Below are 21534 nucleotides of genomic sequence, written 5' to 3' on the forward strand. Positions count from 1 at the left end.
CAGGACAACATACATACATTTTATCAGCACTGGGGCAGACACAGAGCCACATGCTGGGCAGCGTGTTGAGATGTAAATGCACACGCTGCATGTAATTCTTTGTTCAACTACAGGTTATATCATACAGCTGCACAAGCAGAGCTGCCGCTGTGGGTTTTAAACTTGACTCTTACCTTGATTAAAGAAACAGAAGTCCTCACAGGGGTTGATGTAAATATCCATACAGGTCAGCCTGTGTCCAGTTTGAGTGAAAGGAAGCCATCTGTGCTGAGGTAAACTTCAGACACCAAGCAGCGACAGAGTGCATGAACGGTGCATGAACCCACTATTTGGCCACCCCTAACCAGTGCTCACAAGCAGAAACCATTCCAGTGGGCCCAGACATAAATGAAGACTAATTTTCAAACAGTCTTATTCACTGATGAATGCTGTGCAACCCTGGATGGTCCAGATGGATGGAGTAGTGGATGGGTCGTTATGGTGGATAGCCATAACGACCCAAAAAGGCTGTGATGTCAGCAAGGAGGTGGTGGAGTCATGCTTTGGGCCAGAATCATGGGAAGAGAAGGTGTGAAAATGACCTCATCAAAGTCTACAGACTTTCTGACTGATCACTTTCTTTCATGGTACAAAAAGAAGAACCGTACCTTCCATAGCAAAATCAATTCCATGCATGACAATGCACCATCTCATGATGCAAGGAATACCTCTGTGTCATTGGCTGCTATGGGCATAAAAGAGAGAAAGTCATGGTGTGACCACCTGCCTCCCCTGACCTCAACCCTTCTGAGAATCATTGGAGTATCCTCAAGCAAAAGATCTATGAGGGTGGGAAGCTATTCTGACATCTCGCAAAGAAATTCTAGTAGAAACTACCCACCAACGCACAAGTTCAATAGATGCAAGAATTGTGAACGTTTTTGTATATTAACATGTAACTTGGTCTGTTAACATGTTTTTGATTGAAATATTTTTTGATTTTAGAAAAGGTCACTACTTAATGCTGCCCATTTGAAGAATTACCATTTGTAGTTCTTTATAACCCATAAAATGTTTTGAAAATCTGCTGTTAATAATAATTTGGAACAGCCCATTTTGAGTTAAAAAATTTTAAATACTGTTCTCATTGAGAGGTTTAAGTAAAATTTGATCTGATCAAATTGGATCAGATGCTATATTATATTATATTAATGTTATATTGGAGTATACCCCAATAGTTCATAACTTGAAAATTATGCTAACTATTATTTGTCAAAAAGGCTGTGACCATCAGAGAAAACATCACTTGCATAATAATTTGGAACACGGTATATAAACCTATCTTTTAGGAATAATTCTGCTCCATCAGTGAAGCGCTCTGTGAAACAGATGCTTGCAGTCCGGCTTATTTAGAAAATATATAAATTTTTATTAATGTTGTTTTTCAAAAAACCAAAAACAAATGCTTAGCCTGGCGGCCCGCCATTCTTATAACACATTGGGGAAATCCTGATAAAATATACAATGCATTGTACATACTGTAGTTTGAATGGCTTTGAGGTTCTACTACAATCCTCCCAAAAATGTGAGGAAAGGAGGAGCTTTAGACACAGTGAAAATAATAATATATTGTATGTGTATTTCATTGACACTTGCCATTGTAGATTAGGCATCCAGAAGTTAACACATACATTATTCAGCAAACCCAACATTTTGACATTACTACATTACTATTAGGGTTGCCATTAGCAAGAACCCAAAATACAAGTCATGTTTGTTGATTAATACTTTGTACAACATAATTCTATCCACTCACTATTTAGCCGTCTTCTTGGAAGATCTTCAATGTAAGAAAGTGAGAAAATGTGTCCAAAATGTGTATCCATTACTGGATTCTGTTTTGTTGTTCTTTGAATGTTGGAGGTTTAAAAGTTTAAAATTAATAAATTCTTAGAGACCAGATATGTGAAAACATTGAAGGTTTGATCGAAACTAGAGCTACTTGGATTAGAAAGAATACTTTATTCATTTTCAATATAACTTGAACATCAGATGAGTCGTTGAAATCAATAGATCAGTTCAACTCTAAGAACATCAGCTAAATTTTTTTTAGTAGTAAATGTTTTAGCGCATTGGACACGTGATCCCTGCTTCAGAAAGGTGGAGGTCTCTGGATGTCCTGAAGGTAAAAACCGACTGGCAGTCAGGAAGATGGACATGATGAGATGAGACATCTTACAACTCAGAGGACTGCAAGGATAATTACACTGATGGTCTGCGGTGACAGTTTACAAACATCTGAAAGCCCATTGGAATATATTATGAATGTGTGGTGCCAACATATGACAATTTTGATACTTAAGTTATTTGCAAAACCCTGTCTAAAAATAGTGCATGTATATTCAGCACTACAAGTTTTATAGCAGTTGTAATACAAAAATTGACGTTAGCCTTTTCTGCAACGTCTGGGCCACCTGATTTCTTCCAGCTGCAAGGCGGATTTCAGCTGTCCTTCACATTCGCAGCATTCCTCACACTGTGCCTTTTTTTTTATAAATCTCCAAAAAAATCACAATCAGCCTATAAAAAATACCTCAGCTCTCTCTGTCTAGGAAAAATAACTTGCGTTTGGTCGCACATTAATGTAGCACAGCACATGGTGCCTGGAGGTGGGGCTCTATAACACCCACCGCCAGGAGGCGTTGCCTCTCTACAAACCAAGCCAGGTCTGTGGAAACGTGACTCTTCGTAGTAGAGCCGAGCTGGGCCAAGTAGAGCAGGGCTGCTGCAGTAGATCTGAGCTAGTGGAAAAGGGGCAATAGATCCAGGTGATTGAGGCCTTCACCTGTGTCTTCTGGAGTTTCTGACAAAGCAAATCAAGCTGAATTGTGCTAACTGCACTGGAGAAATCAAAAGAACATGATCCTCACATTGCTTCCTACTTTGTCCAGATGTAGGTTTGTTGAAGCAGGTGTATGATGGCGTCTTCAACTCCAGCTTCCCACCGGTCATATGTGTTTATCTGCTTAATCAGGTGAGCTAACAATGTCCACAACCTTTATGAGGTGAGATGTCAGGGCAACAGGTATAGTCATTGATGACTGATGGGTGAGTTTTCTTCGGTATGGAAACCAAGCAGGGTGTCTTCAACAACTATGGAACCCTCTCTGCAGTCAAGCTAAGGTTGAAGAGATGTTGCAGAATCTCACAGAGCTGCTTTGGAGCTTGAGGCCTTGAGGACTCTGGGACTGACACCATCTGGACCTGCAGCCTTGTTCCGGTGCCTTTTCACCTGACTTCTAGATACAGAAAAGTGGGAGGCAGAGGCTGAGGGATGAACAGCATCTCCCGATTTGGTTGAAGACGGATATTGTTCCTCTACAGTTTATTCTCCAGCTTCTTCTTGTACTTGTACTTCTCCTTTCTGTCTGTAATTTTGACTTTGAGCTGCTTCTGTATACTCCTCAATAACTCCCTGTCTCATTCCCTAAAGGCTCTTTTTTTCTTGCTTAACAGTTCCGTTAGTTCACTGGTGACCCAGTGTTTGTTATTCTGGAAGCATCTCGCTGTTTTGGTGGGGATTGTGCTGTCCACACAAAAGTTTATGTAGTCAGTCATACATTCAGTCATGGCATTGATGTAATTTCTATGGGGCTGGCAAAAGGCAATCTCACCATGTTGTGACAGCAATCTTATGAGACAGATAATCTGTGAAAAGATCAATATTCTCTACCTCATCCCTGTGCTGCTATTTAGGTTTCAAGAAATGCACAGCCAGTGAGAGCCAGAAGGAGTGTCTTAGCACTGTCAATCAAGCTCATGTACTTGCTGAGCAAACGGCACATAAACAACTCACCGATACAGGAAAACCATTTGTCTGCCGTCATCGGTGGCCATGATAGCGATGACAGCCACCATCAGGTGGGCTGTGCCCCTTTAAGAAGGGTGCTTTATGAAGGGCTGTGCTAGTTACAGCTTAGCATAAAGCAAGGAGGAGTATTGCGAGGGGGAATGATTGGTAGAAATGTGAAAAGCGGTCCAAAGACCATCTGCTCAGGCCATACCGCCCCACAGAATCCAAAACCAGAGCGGTCACTGCTCGTTCAGACCCAGAGGTGAGTAGGTGTCTAATGTGGACATCCAAACAAAGGCCGCTTTGGTCCTCTGGTCCATGGTCCAAGACGGATTGTGTTCTAGGACCGCTCAGACTCTTGGTTCTGAATATCACTGGAAAAGACAGAGGAGCTCGATATATATATATATATATATATATTTTTTTCCATTGGTGTTGTGCTGTCCCGACATAATCATAGTTTCAACAAATATGAAAAGATATTTTATAAAAGTTACATACTGCAGCTTTAATAGCTTTCATCTGCAGTTTATTTATTGTCCTCACATTCAATAGCAATTTTATGTACCATGCCAAAAGATTTCCGGTCTTCTCTTCCTGCAGATACCAATAGTATTTTAATACTACTTGTAACAGTGTAAACATAACTGACATGATAATGTATCATGTCCAAAAAAAGTTCTCATGGCACAACTTACCCCATGTATGGAGTAGGAGTAAGGTGTGGGGTAAACTGAGCCACATAGCTTAAAACATATACTCTATCCTCCCCCCTAAGTTGACTCCATCCCTCACTCACCTCCTCCTAAACAAAAGTCAATTGTTCCCATCAAACACATTATTTATACACAATTCATTGGATTCAATAACTTTCTTTAGAGGCTCAGCAGTAGTTCAGCTGCACCAAACATGAGTCCAATTTAGAGATAATACTCGGCTGAGAATTTTTTTTAGTGAAGTAGTTATAAAGGTAAAGCTGAGGTAGTTTTTTCTCAGCTTCCTCGCTGATGAGGGCATATGGAAAAACCTGGATGTGACATCAAGGAATGAAAGTGTTCCGCAGTCTCCAGGGGGTAGGCATAGGCAGCTTTAACAGGAATTTTCTTGATGCAATGGTCCTCTAACTGTTTATAGGCGTCACTCTGCTCAATGCACACACGGCCAGGGCCAGAATACAATAGGGCCAGGCCGGGCCCCACAGTGCAAAAAACCTACGACATTCTTTTCAGCTTGTAGTAAATGCATGCATTCTATGAAGCCATGTAGGAAGAAAAACATATTGTATAAATTTCATGTGTATAAAAAGACTTACAGCTCACTTATTACAACCTGAATGTAGATTGCTATTTGTGTGCAGGTCCCAGCGGTCCAGAGCTCTGCGTCCTCTATTCAGCCTCCTCCCATTCACAGCTCTTCAGGTATCGGAAAGTTGCCTGTGAGGCCAGGCTTGCACAACACTGAGCCTCAAAATCTCCGAACTGCACAGGTATTTCAATGTGTTTTTATATAATGGACAAAGTTAAGAAAATTGTGTCCAGTGTTGAGGATTTGGGTTGAAGTACATTTTACAGAATATCTCTATCTCTTCATTTAGACTTATTGTCACATACATTTACAGCCCTGAAAATGTCAATCCCCTGTTCCTATTTCCTCCAATCTCTTACAAATCTCAATGTAAGCTCAATGAACCCCCTGACCCCCACGGATGAGACGCACTACTGGAAGCTTTTAGAATTTTTAAAAGGTATAAAATATGCATTGAGATTTTAAGAATATTTTAAACCATATGGTTTGTGTATCAATAATATGCAACATAACCAAACCAGATGACAGCCTTCTCTGGGCTGGTTATAGCATTTTGTAAACTTTGTAAAATACTAAACTATAACATCCTAAACATCATTTTGAAAATGCATTGAATTACTATAACTCAAACATACATTTGACATAATGTTTTCTACATTTCTGTTATAAAATGTAGAAAACACAAATTTATTGTAAAAATTTTAGAAATTGTAAAATGAATAGTTTGATATTGCTAGCAGTCAATTAACATAAGATTGACAGTACTAGTAGGCCAAATTGTGCAGCTCTACGATGTGAAACAGTCAACCAGACTGCAGAAATAATTTTTTAGAGAATAGAATGCTGGTATGATATTTTGGTTTGATACAATTAGACCCGAGCAGTGAAACGCTGCAAAAGCCTATTATAATCCCAAGATTTTTTTTTTTGTTGTAGACATTATTATTTTTCCATCTTTTTACATGTCTTTTTGTAGGCCTTAACGTATTCAAAAACTCACCAAACTTTGCCCAATATTGTCCCCATTGTGAAATTTTTGGATTCCAGTTCAATCAAAAGTGGGTGCGGCCAAACTGCTCAACATCGCCCCCTAACGGGAGATAGGGCAAACTGTACATTGTGAAGATCTGAAATTCGGTACGTAGGTCGCTCACCTCAAGTGAAGAAAAAGTCTCCTGGAGGTTTGCCGTAAAATGGACAGGGAGGCAGCCATTTTGTGTCAAAGGACAAATTTTGGCCATTTGGACATTTACACACCTTGAACTTTAACAAACTCTTCCTAGGAATTTTGAGCTATCAACTTTATTTTTGGTTAAGGGATGCAGTTTAAGGGATGGGGCGTTAAAAGTTATCAAAATCGTGAGTTTTAGAGCATGTTTAGGTGACAAGTGGCAAACTCACCAAAGCAAAGAAAGCGCTATAGCTTTCACATAAAATGTTCAATTGGCACCAAACTTGGTATGAGTGATGCATGTTGGATGTTGGCATATTCTGATGTCATCTAAGCCCCACCCCTTCAAAACATGAAATGACTTTTTTTTTACTTGGAAAGTTCCAGAGATGGAGCTTTCCAAGAAATGGAGCTTGTGTCATCTTCTGACACAAGATAATCTTGTCGGAAGACGAATAACCAAAGGTCGGACCAAGTCAGTGTTTTGCGAGTCTCAAGTAAGTCTCAAATCTTTATCCTTATGTCCCGAGTCAAGTCTCAAGTAAAGACGGTCAAGTCAAGTCTCAAGTCATGACAGGCAAAAGTCGATGTGTTTGAAAGACCGGATTTATATAGCATGACAAAACATTGCATACAATGAAAGCTAAGCTGCATCAGCAACGTAGTCTGGAGTACACTTGCTAATAACAGGAAGTTAGCTGAAGTCAACTATCTCATAGCAAAAGAAAAGTACCACCTACCGTTCTTTGTGCAACTTCAAATGTCGAACAAAGTTGGAAGTTGTTGCAACTCCATCTGAGATCTTCTTGCAGGTTTTGCATGTTGCACGCTGTTTTTGATGCATACTTCAGAATTAATGTACCTAAAAGAAATTATTTCCGGGAGCACATCTGCTTTTAGTGTTTTTTCATCTCTTGTTTTTTTTTCCCTCCCGTTTAAATTTTTTTTTAAATTTTTTTATTGGTTGTGCTGCATCTTACACACACATTCTGGTGGAGTGTGGAAAAATAGAGGGACGGTCTGTTTACACGGGATGAGTGAAACAAATTAATGGGGCTCACTTTTTAAATATGTGTTTTAAGCTATAGATTTTTGGTAGAATATCAAGTCTTTTCAAGTAAACAGGTTCAAGTCCAAGTGTTGAACCTGTTCAGAAGTTAATTTCAAGACTGAAAATTTTTTCAAGTCTTAATATTAATGACTCAAGCCCAAGTCATGTGACTTGAGTCCCACCTCTGCAGATAACAAGTTGGTCTTACTTGCTTTAAAGTACAGTACAAAGAGTTTTTGCTGGAGGCCGTGGGCATGGCGAAGTCACAGGTCACGCCCGTTGCCATACGTTGGCTCTAAATTCCACATATTTCAGCCGAGTTGTACAAAACTCAGTGATCGGTCTTAATCCACCCACAACAGGAATGCAGTCCAAGATTTGGTAGCCGTGGCCTAATTCCCCCACAGCACCCCCTAGAATACTTTAAATAATCACCCCCAACCAAACTTTGATTGACTATCATGAAATTCAGCATGTGTATTTTGACAGAACCTTAAAAAAAAAGTCTGTTGGAGCCATGAAGTTGGCCATTTTGGATCAAAGCCGCTATTTTGTGGGTTTGATCCAAAATAGTGGATCAAAACCACTATTTTGGCTTTGGATCATGACCGGTGGCTGACACCTGTCATGAATATGAATAAATCTTCATGAATATTTGACTGTTGTCATAAAGTGTCATTCGGTAAATCATGACACCTTTAATGCACAGTTGTATGTGAGCGAACTCCTCCTACAGCTTTTGACATACAGAGTTCATAATCACTCAGCATAGTCTTTTGAGGCTTTGGAGGTTAATAGTTATCAATATCTTTTTCCTACATCAAAGCATTTGGATGTGGCCAACTTCAAAATCTGACCATTAGCCGTAAAGCATCAAGGTGGAATAACTTCCACACACTCAGTTGCATCAAACTTTCTTTGTGTAGACCAAGTATCATCATATGTACCTGGTAAATTGGTGACATCACCAATTTGCCATGTAAATTAATTATATTGATTATATCTAATTTTATGCCCACCATACATCTGTCATATAGTAAGATATGACAGTATGTTAGGCCCTGCTTCTTGCAATGTATTGTAGTGGGCAAAGAGATAGTGCAGTGTTTCCCAACCCTGGTCCTCAAGGCACACTGCCCTGCATATTTTAGGTGTTTCTTTGCTTCAGCACAGGTGATTTCAATTAGCAGGTCTTTGCTGACCTGCAATCAGCTGAATGAGGTGCATTAAAGCAGGGAAACTTCTAAAACATGCAGGGCAGTGTGCCTTGAGGACCAGGGTTGGGAAAGACAAGTCATGACACGGTTTTTCATGCGTCTTTCAGATAACATTGTGTTAAACTTCAAGGTGTAAACCTTGTTACTATTTATGTAAACACCTAATTCTCCAGATTGTATTTTTGCTTGATAGCAGCATTACCATCAAGACCACAGTACTGTTTAACATTTTTAAGTCTGCAATCCTACAGTTGAGCATTAGCTCTGAGCTTCCCGAACTCAAGACAGTGTTGTCAGTCAAAGTACACAACTGCTAGCTACAAGGCGCTAGCTAATGGTGCTGAGAGTGGCGAGGCCGGGTCCTTTGAAAGCTGTAGCCACTGAATTGAGAAGCAACCTTTGAAATCAAGTTTCCGCTATTTCTGCACATTCAGAAAGAATCCCAGGTAAGCATCTTTCACAGTTTAAATTGAAGCTAGCTAACTTTTATCAACTGATAAAAAGAAAATATTTCCCTTTAATTCCTCTGAGTCATGCTATTAATTTACATGCTTCGCAGCTGTTGGGGAAAAAAAAAATGTTGGTAACACTTTGACGGGGTGTGAATAAGACTGACATGACACTGTCATAAACATGACATAACACTTGTCATGAATATGAATAAGTCTTCATGAATATTTGACTGTTGTCATAAAGTGTCATTCGGTAAATCATGACACCTTTAATACAAAGCTATTATTCAAAATGTCTTTGTTCTGACAACTTGACAATAACTGAGACAAAATTGTCTTATGACAACTTGACATTAACCAAGAATCATCATGTCATAAATATGTCATAATAGTAGTCATGTCATTAAGTGTCATACAGTGTCATTAATATTAACTCTTACCTCAATTAAAGTGAAACAAGTAGCAACAGTTATAAAGATGTCATTAATTGTCATTACAGTATCAAGTGCTATATTAACATAGTCATTAATATTAAGTGTTACCTCAAGTGAAGTGGAAAACACTGAACTACTTATAACTACCATCATAACTGTATAACAAACCCTTTGTACATTTTGCTAAAACAAAGGATTACTTGTTGTTCTATCAGAGGGGTTAACTTCTGGTCAGTATATTGTAACTCTGAAATACTGATATTTTACAGTTTTTTTCAGTTGCTTGGGTGCATTTCTCAGAGCATAAATTAAATTCTCAAAACTACTTGTTCAATTTTCGAATCATTGTGTCAATTGTTCACATCAAAAAAGCAGTTTGTCATTCCTTTGAGCAAGTTCAGTCGTCTTAAGTGAGGAGCTAGTTGTGGCTCTGCAACGAAAGCAAAACAAGCTCCAGTAAGTAAATACTTAAAACAAAATACATGCAACACCTTTTTTTACTTCCATTTCTCAATGGAATGAAATAAATTAACAATGAAAATAATTTAATTATTTCAGCTGAATCATGATAAACTGCTTTGTTATGCCCTGAAATCAAAACTAGCAAAACTAACAACATTGCTTTCATAGACTTGAGTTGTTTTTTTTATCGGTGGTGGCAAATATTTCAACCCCAACCCCTCCCCCAAAATTGCATTTAACAAATCTTCCTGTTTATTGTGCCCCCAATAATAAAAGGGAATTTCATCTTCATTCCTTAACCATTGAGGAATTTTTCTCAGCATGGCGATTGAAAGTATAGTATAATGTAATTCCTACAACACTCCATGTACAATTTTCCATAAGGAGAGATTGTCCTTATGTTTCCAGTTTAATTTTAAAAAAATTTCTGCATTTCTGTTGTGGAAATTTTCTTTAACAAAGAGTTAGTGAGGGAAAAACTGTTACAAAAACCAGAGAACCAGAGGAAGAACATATATTCTTACTCAGTATTTATCCGAAGGCTTTACAGGGTTTGAAGACTCTGCTCACTGAACACAGTCAGGAGAAAGAGGCCCTAGCGGAACACAGCATACAGTTTTATAGGAAGAGTTTCATTCCATTCACAGTTTGAATGGAATGGTTACAAACAGATGGAAGGCATACGCATCTTCTTTCACAAGAAACAATCATTCAAGGACGTCATGAGGGTACAAGCAAAGAAACAATTTAATAACTTTATTGTAATACAGAGGTCAGAGAACCGGTTTCAGAAGACTTTCCCATGAGCATGTGCATTACACAAGAATCATTATACTATTATGCATTGTTTTATTCATAATCATAGTAACCTTAAAATTTTCCACTACACTGTCTTTTCCTTTCTGAATCACCATGGTGTAGTCTGTCAACAAATTACATTAAAAGTATAAATGTGAATTTTGTCAAGTCTCTTGGCATTGATCTCCAACAATTATAATTTACAGTTCTTGTCATCAAAGGTTTAGGCATAGTCCACAATAGAATAGCTCTCCAGACTACACTGTTGTATTGAAAACATGTCTAGTCAATTTAACTATCTTATCCAAACACAATGTGCCTCAGAACCTATTATTCATAGGCACTGATGCAGATATTTAATTTTGAGAGATGAACTAAGGATTTTTACAAAGAAATTTGCTTTTGCAAGCAAACAAATGCTGTTTTGCTGTTTGTATAAATTGTTCTGAGAAGTGCACTTACTGGTTTGCAAATGTCAAATACACCACACTGACTGAGAAAAACTGTAACAGCATACATTTTTTAAATATCTCTTTGCCTGTATGAAAAGTGTAAACATTTAGGTTTTCATTTCCGTAACTTTTCAGGAATTGGAATTCATATAAATGGCTGAAGACAACTTATTGGCCTTCATGACACCCAGACAAATGGTGAGTATCTATTTCATGAAATGCTTGAAACAGATTTGGTTTATAAGTTTTAAATTTGATTTGTGTATTGAAATTTGGATTTAAAATTAACGTGTTACAAGGGTTCTCTGTTTTTGGGGACATAAATTTGCAAAAAGAAGGAAAGACCAAAGAAACAATAAATACCTATATATTTCTCATTTTAATTGTAAGTAGTTCTTTAAATGTCCTGTGAGATGATATATTTACCCATTTATCCATAATAACTGGAACTTTCAATATCCAGCAAGTTATTTTTGCAATTTACCGTCTATTAAATGAGTGCCTCACAGATTAATTTCACTCTCTGCAGCTGCAGCTGTGAAATTGCCGTATTAACTTGATATTGGCTAGAAAGTGCAATGTCTCCCCTTTCAGAAACCATTGGAATTTTTCAGATAGCGCCAAGTGTGGCGAAATTACGGTACTGCAAATTTGGCTGTGTCGTCAGCGACACTTTCCGGTTTAGAAGGGTTAGAAGAATTTTGACTTCATCATGGACACCTGCAAAATACACCTTAAAATTGGCTCTTTGAGAACCTCCCAGTTTTTCCAACTCTCTACCTTTTGCTCGTCACCACAACAGTGCCTCTCCTTGCTGCCCATTAATGGCATTTATAGCTGTTCTTTGGAGCTGCAGTACCAGCAGACATGCAGTACTAGCATGTCTGCTGAGTTTGATTGCAATCACATTGAGTTTGATTGCTGCTGCCTTGTGTAAAGCTTTGTGTAAATGGGCGGCGCATTTCATGAGGAAGCATTTAGGCACCACTGATTGGCTGACATGGGAGATCAAAAAATCCCTAAAGCATGTTTTGATGAGGGAATGACTTCTTGTGAAAATGGAATTATAAGATATAAAGCTCAAACCTAAACAATTGATTGCGATATACACACCAAATAAGGGCTGTTTTAAATAAACAACCCTTTGTTTCTGAATTTTTGGGGGATTTTTTAAAATTTTTGGACAGTGGTATTAGACCAGAGTCTTTCCACATTGAGTTTGTCTTGTGTCAATTATTCTGAATGAGTGCTCCTAAAAGTAAAAAGTTGTAAAGAGAAACATTTTTTTCCCAAATGGGAGGATGGAAGTCCTGTTTTCCAGGGAATTCAAGGAAATTCATTTTCAGGCTTTGTTTTTACTGTAGAACCCTGTCAGTGTGTAATTCAAAAAGGGTGAAACAAACACAAACGAATGCTGAGTTCGTTATAAGAACGTCTTATAAACATAAGACGTTCATGTAGTGCAGTGTTTCTCAACCCAGGTCCTCACGTCCCCCTGCCCTGCATGTTTTAGGTGTTTCCCTTCTGCCACACACCTGAATAGTATCTGTTTGATTAACAGGCTTCTGCAGTACTTGATGGTCATGCAATCATTTGAATCAGCTGTTCTGGAATAGAGGCACATCTAAAACATGCAGAGCAGGGGGACGGTGAGGACCAGAGTTGAGAAACGCTGATGTAGTGCATCATTCTAATTTTTGCTATGTTTCTGTTTTTCAACTGCAGAGGATCTTGCGATGAACACCTGACTGACAACATATGAGACTTGAGCTTAACTGGTGGTTTGGAAGATAATGTCTGGGTTTTTTCAGATCTCAGTAGTGCCATGTGAGGATACCAGACAGGAAATTGAATCAGTTCTGTTTTTAACTGAATGTTTAAGTAGAAATTGTTTCTTTAAGTGTATTAGTCATAGCCTGTATTTTTGTTTACTTTGGACTTATTTCCTTTATAATTTCCCATTTTGAAATGCTGACAAACTACATTCCCTTTTGTGCTGTATTTTTAATAGTAAAATTGTGGCATCTATAGCTGCCGGTAATTTACCATAGAGTTAATTTTTACAATAAAATGTCATCGTGTATTATGCAGTTTTGCCATGTTTTTACTGATGTACATTAATTATGTTTATGGTATATCTGTTTTTATAGTAATTTTCTATCAACAGTTTCAGTTTTATTCAGTTTATTCACTCAGTTAAAAAAAATTCCATGATAAACTTAACACATTGTCTTACTACATTTGACTCAGAACATGACTGTAAAATAATAATAATAATAATAATAATAATAATTCCATACATTTTAATATACTAATATTAAAAACACATCAAAAGCACATCATTCATTCCACATACCATCCATATACGACACAAATTTTTACCTCTGAACAATCGGATACAGATCCTACAAGTGATCTCAGGTATATAAACAGCAGTTTATTTGCTTTTTAAAAGTGGAATTGAAACAACCTTTTTAAGTTCTCATCGAGCTTGTTCCAAACCTGTAGGCTCCTCCAAGCAAAAGTTTGCAAAATGCAAAATATTATATTTTAATGCTTCTTTCAGTACAGCCGTATTTAACACAGTAATATTCTGGCAATCACAACTAACAGTAATTTGCCGCAAAATGCTTATACAATAAAATGCCGTAATGTATCATTCAGTTCTGCTCTTTACGTTTATGGTATATATCCATTATTTTTTATAGTAATTTTCTGTAAATAGTTTAATTGGACAAACTCCCAGAAAACTGTTAAACAGCTGAAACACTGAGTTATTTTAAGTCAAGATTAAAAACCCACCTCTTTAGAATTGCTTTCAAACCATTATAAATGTATTTGATGTGTATGATTTAAGAGATGACACTCATCAAAACGTAATGTTTGGTCAATTGTTGACTGTGTAGTGTTTTTTTGGTAACACTTTATTTGAGGGGTTGTGAATAAATGACACAGGTGACATTACACCTGTGTTACGACCAGTCTAGGCATGGCCAGATTGCAACGTGAAGGATCTCTTCTGATCTCAACAACCGATAAACACGAGGTTGAACAATTTATAATGTAGGGTTTCCTCCAGTGTATTATAAGCGGCCCGCCATGCTTTACTAGCCCCGCCGCCAGGCTAAGCGTTGCTTGTTTACGTTTCTAGGAAAATAAAAAAATAAAAAAACTTTTATTTTTTTTTTAAAGCCGGGCTGCAAGCGTCACTTTTGCTCTTAACATTTCACTAGCAGAGCAGATTTATTCCTAAATGATAGGTTTATAGTTTATGCATTTAAAGCCGACAGCACGCAGTCTAACCACACAGCTGGCGCCTCCGCGCTTTACCTCAGCGGGATCGCGCGCGTCTCCTTTCACTCAAACTGGACACAGGCTGATCTGTATGGATATTTACATCAACTTAATGTGAGGAATTATGATCCTTTGGAGAACTCTAGGTAAGAGTTTAAAACCAGCTGCGTTAGCTCTGGTTGCGCAGCTCAATGTGAACCACAGGAATAACTTGTAGCGAATTCAGAGGTCGCGTAGTGGAGCGGTGAGAATGATTTATCTTTGTGAACGAACAATTATATGCGCCGTTTACATCTCAACGCGCTGCCCAGCATGTGGCTCTGAGTCTGTCTTCCCTGTAAAGTTTATGTCTGTGGTCCCGGTTGGCCGGAGCGTTAGTGGATAACGAGCAGCGCTAACCTCATCATGCAGGTTCAGCCCGGTGAGGAGCTTTCGCACTCTCCTCGGAGTCACGCATCACACTGATTTTATATTATTTTATTATTATTTTTCCGGTTACACGATGCATCAAACCATATCAAATGCGTTATCTACTTAGAGTTAATGCGCGCGGCCGCACAGAGATCTGAGAAACTCGTCCCATAAACTCGACCAACCAGAATAGTTTCTGTGACGCTTATTAAAAACTCAACAGACACGAAATGGAAGAGCTACTAAAACCACATTAGCAGCATTGAATTAAATCTCCCGTTTGTTGCGCATCTCTGCGTAGTGCAGCCAGTGGCGCAAAAAGTGGGTATGCAGGGTATGCAACGCATAGGGGCGCAGCACCAGAGGGGGCGCCAAAACCCCGTCTGGAGGGGGCGGCGCGCCGATGATGTTTTCCCATACACTTCAGCGTGCCTTACACCTCGCGCACATAATGAGGTAAATGTAGAGAGTTCTATCCTTCACGTATCATGGCCTCTGGGGGCAATCTATGTTTTCGCATCCACCTGAATAATGTGTAGTTGCGCCACTGAGTGCAGCGGATTACCTCATCATGCAGGGCCGGTCCAAGGCTGCATGAGGCCTTGAGCAGACTTAGGGGCCCCTTTTGTTGCTAAAATCATCAGCACCTCTAACAGCTTCTGTGTTAGATTTAGTGAAATATGGGAGAAGGGAGTAGTTTAATTGGCCAGTCTAAAAAGCAATAAGTTATAATCGCAGTTTACTCATTTGTATTTGTAAATTCAAAGATTAAACTCACAGCATCTGATTGTTGCTCTGGTAACATAACAATCTAACTATGAATATTGGTCTTTGAAGTTTTACAAAGTAAACTTGCCAGATCCTTAAAATCTTGTATTTAAATGTTAAACAATTTAAAACCATTTAATTTATGTACGCCTAAACAATTGAATAAAATTTAACAGCATTGACAATATCAAACAAGTGTTACATTTATGTATCTGTGGTCCGTTTTAAAATATTAGCGTTTATGGGGCCCCCGAAGGCCTTCGGGGGGCCTGATGGAACCGCTGACTTAATTTGGATTAAACAGAAGTTTAAATTTGTTGTTTTAATACTAGTTGTGGGTTTAAATAGCATTTCACTGGATTTCTTTTCCCGTAACATATAATTACACAGTAATACTTTTACATTTTCTGTCAACTTAACTTAACATCTTTTAATACAAAAACACGATGGACCGCCTCGACGCCCCGACCACCGGGCTTAGCAAGTTTTCTGGGGGAAACCCTGTGATGTTATTTATTTTAAAAAGATGTATTTTTGATGAAGATGTTACAAATGGAGCATATGGCTTTGGAGTGAGCTATAATGCCGAAAACAACAAACAAAAGGAAACTATCTGAATATTAACAGAAGCTCACCTAATTGAAAGTAAATAAACCAAATGACAAAGACCTATCTCCCTAACTAAGAAAAAAGGAAAAAACTAAGGAAACATAAGTATATAAGTAGTGCAAACAGGTCACCAACTTTCTGCAGAGTCGATCACCACAGACCTCCAAACTTCATGTTTAGCTAAAGAACGGTGTGCAGAGACCTTTACGGAGTGGGTTTCCATGGTGACCAGCTGTATCCAAGAGCAATGCAAAATGTCCAATGCAGTGGTGTAAAGCACACTGTCACCGCACTCTAGAGCAGTGGAAGCGCATTCGATGGAGTCACGAATCACACTTCTCTGGCAGTCAGATGGACTGCCAGAGAAGTCCATCTGACTTTGGTGGTTGCCAGGAGAGCGATACTTGTCTGACTGCATTGTGCCAAGTGTAAAGTTTGGTGGAAGGAGGATTATGGTGTGAGGTTGCTTTTCAGGAACTGGACTTGGCCCCTTAGATCCAGTACCAAGACATTTTGGATAATTCCATGCTTCCAACTTTGTGGGAACAGTTTGGAGTTGGCCCCTTTCTCTTCCAACATGACTGAGCACCAGAGCACAAAGCAAAGTCCATAAAGACATGGATGGCAGAGTCTGGTGTGGAAGAACTTGACTGGCCTGCACAAGGTCCTGACCTCAATCTGATAAACATATCTACATGTTCCCACTAGCTCAGGTTATAACAGGAAATAAGATTTGTTACCATAACTATGCAGGATGTTACGATGTCACCAGGGGCCTTTGAACCCATACAAGCACTAAACGGATCCTTGGAACAGATTAATGTATGAATGTGCCATGACATTCTCCTGCTGAACAGAAACAAAACTGAAATTATTATCTTTGGACCGATCTAGAATCAACACCCAGCTTCAGCTATTACTGCTAGAAAGTAGCAATCATGCCCAAACTCTGGGAATAGTGATGGACTCTGACCTGAATCTTCATAGCCACATAAAGACGGTTACAAAGTCGGCCTTCTATCACCTGAAGAACATTTTCAGGATTACAGGACTAGTGTTTCAGCGAGCTCTAGAGAAACTCATCCATGCGTTTCACTTTATTTGCATTGAATACTGCAACAATGTCTTCACAGGTCTGCCTAAAAAACCAAATCTGACAGCTGCAGCTGATACAGAAGGCTGCTGCTCACATTTTCACAAAAACCAGGAAAATAGAGCACATCGCCCAAATTCTAAAGTTCTGACACTGTCTTTGTGTGTTATACAAATAAACTAGTGAGAGAGAAAAATATCCTTGAATTTTAAAGGGTGGTGTTCTAGTCCTTAAGGTAACAACCCTCATTTCCTTCTAATACTGTTTGTTCGTTCTTCCTTTTTTAGGGTCATACAGTCATTCGTTCAGCCAATACCAGCCTGCCTCCAATGCTTATGTCCCAACGAGTGATAGCCCCCAGTCCATCCCAACTACAGGGCCAGAGGGTGTCCTCCAAAACTGGGATGCCACGATCCAGCTCATCCAGCATGACCAGTGCGGTAAACTATCAGCAGGTGGAAATTTCTCCTGGTTTTTTTTTTGTTGTTGTAGTTGAGAATTGGTCAGTGGCTAGAATAAAGTAAACCATAGCCTATTTAAGATGTTTGACAAGGTTTTAGTTCTGTGGCCAGAGTTACTTCACTTACTTGAATAGATATTTAGAGATCATCTCAAGGCAATAAAAAGACCCAAAAGTTTTTTCCATTCACATATGAACACTCAGGCCTTTAAAGATGCTATGGGGGGAAAAAAACATCCTTTAACTTTGTTGTAATCCTGCACAGCCACATCTTTGATTCCCAGCCATTTATTACATCCCTTCTTTCTTTGCACTTCTTTCCTGACTGCACCACCAGTGCCAAAAAAACTTGGTAACACTTTATTTGAAGGGTTGTGAATAAGACTGACATGACACTGTCATAAACATGATGTAACACCTGTCATGAACATCAGTCATGAATATTTGACTGTTGTCATAAAGTGTCATTCAGTAAATCATGACACTTTAATACAAAGTTGACATTATTCAAAAGGTCTTTGTTATGACAACTTGACATTAATCTAGACTAAAATGTCTTCATTACGACAACTCGACATTAATCTAGACAAAAATGCCTTCGTTATGACAACTTGACATTAATCTAGACTAAAATGTCTTCATTATGACAACTTGACATTAATATAGACAAAAATGTCTTCGTTATGACAACTTGACATTAACCAAGAATCATATTCATAAGTATGTCATAATGTCCTAATTATTTAATTATTACTCTATCAAAAGGCTTAACAAAACAGCGATTAATATTCCCACTACCTGAAATAAAGCGAAACAAGTAGGACCAACAATAAAGAGTTCATTAAGCTTTATTACATTGTCAATTGATTTAGTAACGGAGTCAATAACAATTTCTTTTACATCAAGTAAAGTGGAACAAGAAGCACCATTTATGAATGTCATTAAGTGTTATTACAGTGTCATTAATATTACCTCTTACCTCAAGTAAAGTGTAACAAGTAGGAACAGTTATGAAGATGTCATTAAGTGTCATTACAGTGCCATTAATATTAACTTTCAACTCAAGTAAAGCGAAAAAGTAGCAACAATTATGAAGATGTCATGATTTGTCGGTGTTGGTGAGAAGGTAGACGCAGGTAGGCCCAGGTTGACATTGTAAAAGTTTATTTATTGAAGAAAACACAGGGACGCAAGGAACTGGCAGAAGATGAACGAAGAGACATGAGACGCATGACAGCAGAACAGACTGGTATGACACGACGAGGACTCGACAAGAGACGAAGACAACAGGTGGGTTTAAATACACAGGGAGAGTAATCGGGGAACTAGACACAGCTGGGATCAATCAACAGATAGGACAGGACATCACAGAGACTCACAGGGGAACAGGACACAGAAAAACCAAGAAATAAATGCACAGAAACACAGATCACCACAAGATGTTAAGTATCATTAATATTAACTTTTACCTCAAGTAAAGTGAAAAAGTAGCAACAGTTATGAAGATGTCATGAAGTGTCATTACAGTGTTATTGATATTGACTTTTATCTCAAGTGAAACAAGCAGCAATAGTTATGAAGATGTCATTAAGTGTCATTACAGTGTCATTAATATTAACTCTTACCTCAAGTAAAGTGAAACAAGTAGCAACCGTTATGAAGATGTCATTAAGTGTCGTTACTGTGTCATTAATATTAACTCTTACGTCAAGTAAAATGAAACTAGTAGCAAAAATTATAAAGATGTAATTTAGTGTTATTACAGTGTCAATGCTATGCTAACAGAGTCACTGATATTGAGTCTTACCTCAAGTGAAGTGAAACACTGGACTATTTATAACTACCATCAGATCATAACATGCTGTAGAACAAACCCTTAGTACATTAACAGTAAAAAAAATTTTGCTTTGATTGTGTCAGCCATCTAATTCGTTATAGTCTCCCTGTAATGCTCTGAAAACGGGAGATCTTCTTGTCTTCATTTTCTGGCAGCAGCTCTTTGAAGGTGTCCAGGAATGCTCAGAAATTACAGCTGCTCTTGCAATAGTTAATCATGGTGAAAACCTTTTCATGAATTCTCACTTGGTGAATCTCTTCTGGACATTCTCATAGTCGGTGATGACTCAATTCATTGTGGTCACTTAAAAAAAGAACAAAAACAGAAAACAATGTCATCATAATTTAGCATTTATTTAAATACCATTCCAAAAATGCCCCTTTCTGCACACTGTCAGAATGGTAGACTGGCAGAGAAATGTCTAGTTAACATGACTAGTTGTTATGAAGCACAATACAATTATTTCTTAACACAAGTAGCATAATAACTAAAGCTGAACAAAATTATTCTGATCAAATATTTGTTTGGCAAAAGTTCAGACAGACTGTCACTGTTATTCAGATTGCATCATTTAATGTATAGTTTTAGGGACATGAGTCTATCTTTTCACTTAATGAGCATTCAAAATTATTTCCAACCAGATACTCTGGCTTATTGATGTTTGCAAGAAGTTCATTAATAAATAAATAAATGAATTTAACACCCGTTTTTAATTGTCTCAAATGTAACTTATTAACTCAGCTGGTGAATGTTGATCCTGCTCCCCCTTCTGCACTTACCTGCCTGTCTCACCCCACTTCACATGGTGAAAATAGTAACACCAAAATGACTTACCTAATTTTCTTGGGGAATATTTCATCCGCTTCTTTCTCTTTGGTCAAACAGGGACTTCTTTCTCTGATGGCTGGTCCTCATTATCATCCTCCACACACGTAGCATGTCTTCATTAGCCAACTTTGTAACACCCACCATGTTTCCTAGGCTAACATGGGTCTTCATGTGGCTAAAGTTGCCAAAGCAAAGAACACGAGCACTGTGTCACATCAGCCAAGTTGCTAAATAATGCACATAAAGGATAACTTTGAACAACATATTAGCTTTTAATTTGCTTGATTAAAATTGGAGGGGAAAAACCTATTTGTCTGTCTTTAAAATATGTTTAATATTAAGGGCTAACGTTACAGTAATGGAGTTTAATAACTTTAACATTAAATTACAGCAAGGTAGGTTTGGCTTGAATTGCTGATAGCTGACATTACAAAGAAAGAACACAGTCAGTGTTATTTTCTCAAAGAAAATGTAAAGTTAATAAGACGCATACCTCATATGTATTAGGTGACAAACTTCGGCTTCTCTTTAAACAGGAGGTCTGGCCGTTATAACCATAGACATAATATAAGAGTAGACCCCGTATTGGCTGCTCCGGCGCAGGAAATATGGCGGCCATCTTGGAGCGGTATACCCTCCTACGTTGCTCAATCAAAACAGCGGAAGATGCCTCTGCAATGAGGGATATTGTTGTTCTGATCGATGGACTATTGATGTGAGGGCTCCACAAACAACATTTCACAACTAAGATGGACATATTATTGTGTATATATTGTGATTAGAATATTACTTTACTGTATTTATGTCCACCGGCGAGATACCAGCTAATATTAGCTACAGTGCTTGGTGTAATACGGGTTCAGCCTCGCTATGAAGGCTGAGATTCTGTAAATCTAAAAAAAATTTATTATTCTCTAACACTGACTTGGATTATCTGACACAAGAGTCTGTAACAGAATCTGTTAGCAGAATTAGATTCTTTGAAGAGAGTTATTATTAACTCTTGAATTTGTTCAACACTTTGAACAAATTCAAAGTGTTCATAACACTTTGAATTTGA

The 21534-nt window shown here is 38.2% G+C and overlaps 1 protein-coding gene across 2 annotated transcripts in view; it reads left to right on the forward strand.

Annotated features, from left to right (window-relative positions):
* Window positions 1-21534, forward strand: part of gatad2b (GATA zinc finger domain containing 2B) — a 74583-nt gene that overhangs the window by 37647 nt on the left and 15402 nt on the right. The window contains exons 5-6 of one of the 2 annotated variants that reach the window (XM_008421573.3): window positions 5190-5318; window positions 17637-17789. In XM_008421573.3, the coding sequence (XP_008419795.1) occupies window positions 5190-5318; window positions 17637-17789 (282 nt within the window). Of the gene's footprint in view, window positions 1-5189; window positions 5319-17636; window positions 17805-21534 lie in introns of both variants that reach the window. The other variant, XM_008421572.3, reaches the window with a different exon arrangement.

The sequence above is a fragment of the Poecilia reticulata genome, chromosome 11 (genome assembly GCF_904066995.2).
Source record: "Poecilia reticulata chromosome 11, P_reticulata-male-v2, whole genome shotgun sequence".
Taxonomy (NCBI): Eukaryota; Metazoa; Chordata; class Actinopteri; order Cyprinodontiformes; family Poeciliidae; genus Poecilia; species Poecilia reticulata.